At 59.6% G+C, this 8,380-nt stretch overlaps 3 protein-coding genes across 3 annotated transcripts in view; 2 read left to right on the top strand and 1 right to left on the bottom strand.

Annotated features, from left to right (window-relative positions):
- Positions 1-1,820, top strand: part of SNX21 (sorting nexin family member 21) — a 3,468-nt gene extending 1,648 nt beyond the window's left edge. Inside the window, exons 2-4 of the mRNA XM_009279556.1 lie at positions 4-131; positions 303-439; positions 774-1,820. Of these exons, the coding sequence (XP_009277831.1) occupies positions 4-131; positions 303-439; positions 774-1,445 (937 nt within the window). The 3' untranslated portion in view covers positions 1,446-1,820. The remainder of the gene's footprint in view (positions 1-3; positions 132-302; positions 440-773) is intronic.
- A 462-nt stretch (positions 1,821-2,282) lies between these two features.
- ACOT8 (acyl-CoA thioesterase 8) lies at positions 2,283-4,036 on the bottom strand. The gene is made up of 4 exons (XM_009279555.2): positions 3,783-4,036; positions 3,365-3,522; positions 2,769-2,960; positions 2,283-2,670 (listed from the first exon to the last, which is right to left on the bottom strand). Exons 1-4 carry the CDS (start codon positions 4,034-4,036, stop codon positions 2,552-2,554), a joined length of 723 nt encoding a protein of 240 aa, XP_009277830.1. The 3' UTR covers positions 2,283-2,551.
- A 400-nt stretch (positions 4,037-4,436) lies between these two features.
- LOC103899133 overlaps positions 4,437-8,380 on the top strand; it is a 6,806-nt gene continuing 2,862 nt past the window's right edge. The window contains 3 exon segments of the mRNA XM_019472139.1: positions 4,437-4,450; positions 6,638-8,163; positions 8,166-8,329. Coding sequence (XP_019327684.1) covers positions 4,437-4,450; positions 6,638-8,163; positions 8,166-8,329 — 1,704 coding nt within the window.

Below are 8,380 nucleotides of genomic sequence, written 5' to 3'. Positions count from 1 at the left end.
CAGCGGCACCCTGAGCTTCACCAGCCACGAGGAGGAGGAGGACGAGGAAGAGGAGGAGGAGGACGGTGCTGGAGTGGAGCTGGGGGAGCCGCCGCAGCCGACAGGCGCGGCAGCGGGTGCAGAGGATGGAGGCAGGTGCTGGGGCTGGTGTGCTGGGGGGGCTGGGGCAGCCCCGCTCCCCGGGGCAGCAGCACCCTGGGGGGGACCCAAGTGAGGGTGGGGGCCAGCGGCCCAGAGACGTCGGGGCGCTGGGAGAGCCCCGTCCCCGCAGCGGTCGGGCTGATACCCCTCTCCCGGGGCAGAGCGCCCCGGCGGCAGCCTGCTGACCCGGCAGCTGCAGGAGCTGTGGAGGAAGTCGCGGGGCAGCCTGGCACCGCAGCGGCTGCTCTTCGAGGTCACCAGCGCCAGTGTGGTCAGCGAGCGCTCCTCCAAGTACGTGGTGAGTGAGCCCGGCGGGGCTGGGTGAGCGCGGGGTGGGTGTGGGGTGGGCGCAGAGGTGGCCGCGGGTCCTGCTCCCTCCCGGGGCGGGGGTCCCACGGGGCTGGCGCTTATTTCTCTCTGTCTTTCCCCGTGCGGCTCGGACGGTGCTGGCGGCTCAGATGAGCCTCAGGTAACTATCGCCAATGGGTGCTGCAGCTGCGGCAGCCCAGCCTGCTCCCTCCTGCCTGGGCAAACCGCCCCGTGGCCCCTCTGCGGCCGCACACCCGGCTCTGCCCGGCCCCGCGGGAGCAGCGCGCCCATGGCACCGCCCTGACACCCGGCTCCCCCCGCAGCTCTACACCATCTACCTGATCCGCTCCGGCCGGTTCGACAAGGCCCCTGCCGCCATCGCCCGGCGCTACTCGGACTTCGAGCGGCTGAACCGCCGCCTGCGCTGCCGCTTCGGCTGCGACATGGCTGGCATCGCCTTCCCCAGGAAGAGGCTGCGCCGGAACTTCACCGCCGAGACCATTGCCAAGCGGAGCCGAGCCTTCGAGCAGTTCCTGTCCCACCTGCACTCCATCGCCGAGATACGCCGCTCCCCCGAGTTCCTCGAGTTCTTCTTCCTGCAGGACCTGCGGGCTGCACAGCGCCTGACCTGCACCGGCATGTACCGCGAGGCCCTGGCCACCTGGGCCAACGCCTACCGGCTGCAGGACCGGCTGGGGGTCTGTGGCTCCGGCCGCTTCCTCCTGACGCTGGCCGGGCTGGCTGTCTGCCACCAGGAGCTGGATGAGCTCGGCGAGGCCCACAGCTGCTGCGAGCAGGCGCTGCAGCTGCTGGAGGCCCAAGGCAGCCACCCGCTGCTGGGGCCCTTCCTGCAGGCCCACGTCCACCTGGCCTGGAAGGTGGGCAAGGACAAGCGGCGCTCGGAGGCCCGGCTGCAGGACCTGCGGGAGGCCGGGCCGCCCCTGCAGCAGCAGCCCACCCTGAAGGAGTGCCTGATCAAGGAGCCTCTGGAGTGAGCGTCCCACCGCCGGCGGCAGCGCTGGCAGGAAGGCAGAGGGCCACGTGGGGCTCGTGCCCGGGGTGGCCGGGAGCAGCGAGGGCGATGCCACGGGCGGGGATGGGGCAGGGAGGCAGCGCTGCGCTCCCGCGGGCAGCACGGCCCACGCCCGGGAGCTGCCTCAAAAATGCACTTTCTCTGTGGTTAGTCCGTCCCACGGGGCCGGGTGCTCACGTGTGCTCATGGGCGCTCGCCACCCACACCGGCACTGCCGGGAGCCGGCTCTCCCTCTGCGGGGGGACTTCTAGAGTGGACGGGACTTTAGCTGGGACATACTGGCACTGCGTAAGGGAACAGGAAGGCTTCTGGCAGGGTCTGGGGCTCTTGCCAGGAGCTTCCCATAAAACTTATATAATAAAAAGGACTTTATTTAATAAAGTCTTGGTAGGAAGAAGAGCAAGGCGCCTTCTGTGTCTGTTCAGCTTCGCTTCCCCCAGGGCACCATCAGCGGGAAGCCTCAAGCCCCCCACGCTGAGGTGGGAGCTGACTCGTGCCCTTTCCCCGGCTCCCAGTGGCTGGGCCCGAGCCCGGCCCTGGGGAGGAGACCGAGGGCAAGCAGAAGCAGCAACTGATGCACCAGGGGCACGAGGAGGGCAGGAGAAGTGAGAAGGGGAAGCTACATGTGCCGTAGTAGCACTTTCCCCTCCTGCGACCCAGCCTGCTGCGGGGTCAGAGCCGGCCCCCAGTGCCCCCGGCGCTGCCCGCCCTCCCCCTGCCAGGAGAGGCTGCCTCGGGCAAGCACAATCACGGGGGCCAAGGGGACAAACTCCAGGGGACGGAGCCCAGCTGTTCACATGACGGCTTTATTTAAGGCAGGTGAAGGGTGGCCGATCGTAGTGTGCGGTTACGTGCTATGCAGCTGGCAGTCGGTCACAGGGCCTCTGCTCGTCCCCACCCGTCGCAGAGGGCCTCTGGCACCAGCATTCTCCGCAGTGCTGGATCCAGCCCAGTCTCTTTCAAGGCTCCTTCCCGCTGCCACCCAGGTCGCGCCTTGCCCGCATCTGTTTTGGTCCTGGGATCCCTCCCTCGGCGTGCCTGAGCCCCAGCCCGCGGGGAATTCCTCAGCTAGAGCTTGCTCTGGTTTGGCGTTTGCTCCACCCTGATGACTCCTTCCTGCGCGCAGGTGACCGCCAGGACCCCGTCCCTGCGCCACAGCCGTCCCTGCACCAGTCCCCGGCACCCGCCTGCAGAGAGCGCCTGTCAGACCGCGGCCCGCCGCCCCCCAGCACAGGCAGGGCTGGCCTTTGCCGCGTGGGTCCCAGGGAATGCGGTGAGGACTCACCAGCCCAGGGGCTCTCGCACTCGTACAGCATCCAGTGGTCCGCTCGGAAGGGCGCATGGAACCACATGGAATGGTCGAGGGACACCATGAACTTGATGCGGTACTGCCGGTGCGGGAGCAGGGCCGTGCCCAGGAAGGCGTAGTCGGAGATGTAGGCAGCCACACAGCAGTGCACCTTCATGTCAGTCTCTCCTGCAAAGCAACCGGCACTGCCCGTCCCCCACAGGGTGGCCATGGGACAAGCATGGGCACGTAGCGCGAGGCAAAGCCCCAGGAGCTCTGCTTCCCCGAGGCTCAGCTGCTGGCCAAGCAGAGCCGAGATGCTCTTTCAGACGCGCTCCCCTTGCCGTGCCCCCTGGGGAAAGCCCGCTGTGGCTGAGCACGGCACACAGGCATCGCTTCACGCTCAGGCACCCACACCCGTATTCCAGCCTTGAAATCCCCAGGCTTCCCCGCAGGCTTAGGGTGCAGACAGCCTCTGAATCACAACCCTCTTGGCCCACTCCATCACGAGGATGCTCCACAGTGTGAGCTTGAGCTTGAGCCTGAGCCCTCGGCTCGTGAGGCAGCTGGACCACCCTCCCAGCAGGACCCACCTATGTAGCCTCGTGCTCGCACCCAGAAGAGCTGCTTTGGCTCCTGCAGCTCCGAGCAGAATATATCTGGCGGGTTCACGGGTTTGATATCAATCGGCACATCTTCGGCTTGAATCTTGTTGAGATGCTTTCTGTATCTCTCCGCCAAGTTAGGATTCCTGTAGACCAACACGGAGAAGTTGAGGTTAATTCCAGGCAGGCCAGGGGCACGTCCTGCTGGCAGCGGCTTCAGCCCAGGGACCCAGGGCCACACAGAAAGGCAGGAGGGGCACGGCTCCTGCCCTGTCCTGTCCTGCTTCTCTACTCCCCTCCCAGGCATATTTGGGAACTCCTCAGGCAGTCGCCCCAATCCCTGCACCTCCCTAAGCCCCAGCCGCAGAGAAGGGCATCCCCGGCGTGCCCCTTCCACCCCACTCACTGCAGGAACTTCTGGATGAGCTCCTCTTGCGTCAGCAGCTCCTCAGGGGGCGGCACGGCAGGCATGGTGAACTGGTGCTGCACTGGGCTCCCCTGGGAGAGCTGGAAGGAGGCCTGGCAGATGAAGATCGGCTTTCCGTGCTGGATGGCCTTTACAGAACGAACAGAGAAGCTCTTCCCTGTACGGGTCCGCTCCACCTCGTACAGCACCGGCACCTGGGGGTCCCCTGGGACAGAAAAGGGACGTTCTGCCATTGGGCCACCACGCACCACAGAGGGGACCTGACCTACAGAGGCCAAGCACTGGGGCCAGGCGGGCTGAGCCCGCTGTGCCCTGAGCTGGCAGTGCCACCCTCTCTCTGCTGTGCTGGAGCGAAGTATAAGGATGGCAGCAGCTTTACCAAAGATGAATGGCTGAGTGAAATAATCACAGTGTTATGAAGGGGCTCGTATGAGCCGAAACTTGCTTGGGTTTGCATTTGTTCCCCTTTTGAGTTTGTTTTTTAGTTTTCTGTGTAAATTAGCAGAAAATCTCTAAGCAAAACCCCCCAGAAAACTTAGCCATCACAATAATACTGAAAAATGTATTCCCCAGCTTCACTGCAATGCTGGGCCATAGTTATTCGCATGTAACTCAACAGACCTTGACTGTGACATGGTACAGTTCATGTAAGTGGAGCAAAGCCCAGAATCATCTAAATGTTACTTGTTCCCAGGTCTCCTCAGAAACAGAGCCGTAGCATACCAGTAAAGACTAATTTCCACAAGAAGCATAAGTGAGGGGAGTACTTTCCAGTGGTCCTTTTCCAGAAGATGAGGATTAGTCAGCTACTAACAGTGCATGACAATAACTTTGTCCTGTAGAATGACATGAACAAAAGGAGCTTACATAACTCAGAAATAAAGCTTTTACAATAGCCTGTAATAGTAGAGCAGATTTTCAGTTACTGAACAAATCATGTCTGTACTAAAATGACTCCACTTTTGATTCCTTAGTGAACAACTCTGAGCTTGAAATGTATGCTAATGAAATATATAAAGGTATCATGGATGCCCCATTATCCAGAGAAATATAAAATAAATTAATACATGTTCTCAAAAGATGGGGCCAGTGCTTTTGGGTAGTCATTCATCGAGCAAGTGCCCGTTGGGGGGCATTTGGAATTTCATATTTGATGGTACTCCTGCAGTGTTTCATTACTTCTGTTCACTTAATTATGTCTTGTCTAAATGATCACTTTAATTTTTTATAGTACCAGATTCTGTTAAAAGAAGCCAGTCATGCAATACTAAAGGCATACAGCTTTATAGCTCCAAGCAGCCGTTAAAAGGAGTGGAATCCCTCTGGACCTCAGTGGAGATTTCAGTGGGCACAAGTGCAACGAAATGTTATCAATTTTGCCTTACTTTTATACAGAACAGGTGTCTCACTGTAAAATATTCCTACAGGTGCTGAGAGAAGATGAACCATACAGACAAGACAACTATTTCACTTTCGAACAATTGCATTAGGCAGTATAGACACAGTTTTGGCACAGCTTGTGTTGCTTTTTCAGTGTTACTGGCAACTTCCTGGAAAAACAAAATCTAGGATTAACTCTTTTCCTGTGTATTTATCTGGGTACGTTATATGTCAGTGAAGAGCCACACTTACAAAACATAACCTCCTAGCAGATATGGCCTAAAGAAATAGAGCGTTATGATCACAAAACACTTGAAATAATCTCTGTATTTTTTCTTCCCCTCAACTGGGGGGGGGGGGGGGGGGGGGGGGGGGGGGGGAAAGGAACCGTGCCCTTCCGCAGGGCGCAAGCTCTCGTCCGCGCCCGGCTGAACGCTGTTGCGGCCGGGCTCTCTGATTGCGGGAGGGATGATCCCGGTAGCGTAACGCACCCGTAGAGGGGGGCACGGTTGGTTATGTCACGCGCTTGCCGTTTTCGTGGTCTCGGCTGTTCTTGTGCCGCTCCTGCCTCCCCCCTCGCTGCATATAGCTGTGTCCCGGCCCTCTCGCTGCCCCCTCGCTCCCCGGCTGGCGCTCCGCCGTCCTCTGTCTGCTGCTTAGCTCTGGTTTACTCTGCCTTTTGGCTCGACGATTCTCTTTGCCTCTTGTAGCAAAACCTGTAGCTTTGATCTTTGAAACTGCTGACAAACTATAGCTCCCGCCTTTTTCCACTCAAGTAGCAGGACGCTAAATATTGGCGTCCGCTAGCATTCCCTAGCTGCCTTTACCGCACTGCAAGGGAAAGGTGTTGTCAGGTTCCCCTCTCGCAGTACTCGATTCCGCAGCCTTTGCTTATCTGAACGGGTCTAGTGGTGCCGTGACACTGTCTCGTTTCCGTCCCAGTCGGTGGATCTGCTTGTGTGTGCAAAGGCTGCAAGGCCGTTCTCCAGTTACACAACTGCTCCCCTTGCCTTCTTAAAATATAATTTAATCTCATGCCTTGAAGCCTTTCTTGCTATGTTCTAGCCTGCTCCTCCAGATGCAGAGGAGTTGCAGAAATGATACGTGCTGTAAGAGAGCAAGGCACAAACACGCAGGTATCAAGTTTTCATTGACGGCTTTGCTGTTTCTGGAGAGCAGAAATAGAGGCGCTGTTGGGAACAAGAGCTGGGGCTGCTTTGTAGTGTCCGGTCGTGGCTGTTGTAACTCTCGGTTCCTCTGTTTCTCCTGTGTTTGAGCTTACCCCAGGCTTTGCTGAGCAGGAAGCCAGCCCACATGTCTGACTGGCATGTGTGTGTGGGTTTTTTGTGCTCACTAACTGAGTATAGAGTTGGCATGCAAGAAAAGTCAAAACTAAATGCTGGCAGCCTACACCACCATTGCTGCCCCCGTTAACGCTTTCTTAACGCTTGCAGGTTCATGCGGGTGAAGTTTGGTTGTGCCCGGACCCAAAAATACAGCAAGAAGAGAAAGCAGCAGCCCAGCTTGTGTCCGGCTTATTTTGTGTTGCAATATAAGGAGGACATAGACCGGCTCGTGATCAGCGAACTGAACAGCAACCACGTCCATGCGGACCCGGTGTTTTCCCTGACCAGAGCCACCGCTGTGACGGCAAGCGCCGCGGCACGTGAGGGCCCTGCTACAAAACTGCGTAAGCAGCAGCAGGCGGGTGGGACCGACAGCGGTGCTGCGGCGGATGAGGACTCGCACGTGGTTGCGGGACAACCGGTGGACGGGGCGCCTGCTCTGTACAGGGCTCCCACACTCCCTGAGGCAGCGAAGGAAAATGCCTCGGCCTCGGTGCTCGTCAGGGTTGCTGAGGTCATGAAAACCTTCCTGAGGGTAGACAGGGGCTCGCTGGCCTCAATTAGCGCAGACAGCGACCACGGCCTGGACAGACTCAGCTTCCAGACCAGCAAGATGAAGAGCTCGTTTATGCAGTTCCCCGAGAGCCTCCTGCTGCACAGGGTGCCGAGCGAGGGGAGACACGTCCTCTACGCTTTCCTTGTAGAGAGTAAGGAGCGAGTGGGGAAAGTGGTACACTTGTCACTGCTGAAGTACGACGCAGGACACAGCGTCAGGAAAATGCTGACCGTCTTCAAGGAGTTCAACCCCGAGTGGCAAAAGGTCCAGGCTGTTTTCGTGGACGTGTCCTTCTTTCACAAAGCCATCCTCCACGAGCTCTTTCCCTCTGCCCAGGTGCTCCTTTCTGTCTATCACACTGTCCGACTCCTTGAGAAGAACGTGAGGGAAGCAGAAATCTCCTCTTCCTTCAAGCAGAACTTGACGCTGGCCTTGCAGAAGGCCGTGTTTTCCCCTTCGGCTGCAAGCCTGGATGCCCTGTCCCAGCTGGTGAAGCGTGTGGTCAGCCCGGAGCTGTACGACTACCTGCAAGCCAACTGGTTCTCCTGCGAGCTGCTGTGGTGCATGCACGCGGAGAAAGGGCTGCACTCCTGCAGCACGCACATGGACAGCCTGGACCTCATCACGCACCGAATATCCAGTCTCTTTGGCCAGCAGCCATCCTTGGAGGCGAGCGTTCTTTGTTTTCTGGAGTGTGCAGACTGCCTTGATTCCACAGGCTTGGAAAGCCTGAACCAGGGTTTCTCAAGCACTGAGGAGGACAGTCGGAGCAGCCTCCAGGAGGAGCCTGACGCACGTGCCGGTGCTGCAGCAGCAGAACCAGGTCCCGTTTCTGGCTCTCTGGCTCTTGCCGAGTGCCCCAAGCCCGCTGGGCAGGCTGCCGCAGCGGGGACGGGCTGTGTGCTGGCCACGCTCCGGGAGAGCTGTACGGACCTGGGCTCCTGGCTGTGCCTGAAGGAGTGGGAGGTGGTGCAGGCGTCCACCCAGCTGCTCAGCCCCGCGCCGGGCAGCCTCGCGGTTCAGCTGCTGGAAGACGTGCACCGGGTGATGCCGAGTGCCCCAAGCCCGCTGGGCAGGCTGCCGCAGCGGGGACGGGCTGTGTGCTGGCCACGCTCCGGGAGAGCTGTACGGACCTGGGCTCCTGGCTGTGCCTGAAGGAGTGGGAGGTGGTGCAGGCGTCCACCCAGCTGCTCAGCCCCGCGCCGGGCAGCCTCGCGGTTCAGCTGCTGGAAGACGTGCACCGGGTGAGCCGGGACTGCCGGAGCTGCAGCCGCTGCTTCCCCCGCCCGCACCCA

Source organism: Aptenodytes forsteri, unplaced genomic scaffold, assembly GCF_000699145.1.
Source record: "Aptenodytes forsteri isolate BGI_AS27 unplaced genomic scaffold, ASM69914v1 Scaffold483, whole genome shotgun sequence".
Classification (NCBI taxonomy): Eukaryota; Metazoa; Chordata; class Aves; order Sphenisciformes; family Spheniscidae; genus Aptenodytes; species Aptenodytes forsteri.
This window is presented reverse-complemented; position numbering and strand designations above follow the sequence as displayed.

Bases quoted from the DNA above. Each gene is read 5' to 3' on its own strand.
- ACOT8 (XM_009279555.2), bottom strand. From the start codon at position 4,036: ATGGCAGAACGTCCCTTTTCTGTCCCAGGGGACCCCCAGGTGCCGGTG. The intron at 3,523-3,782 runs GTGAGTGGGGTG...GTTGGTCTACAG, and splicing joins CTCATCCAGAAGTTCCTGCA to GAATCCTAACTTGGCGGAGA. The intron at 2,961-3,364 runs GTGGGTCCTGCT...GTTGCTTTGCAG, and splicing joins GCGAGCACGAGGCTACATAG to GAGAGACTGACATGAAGGTG.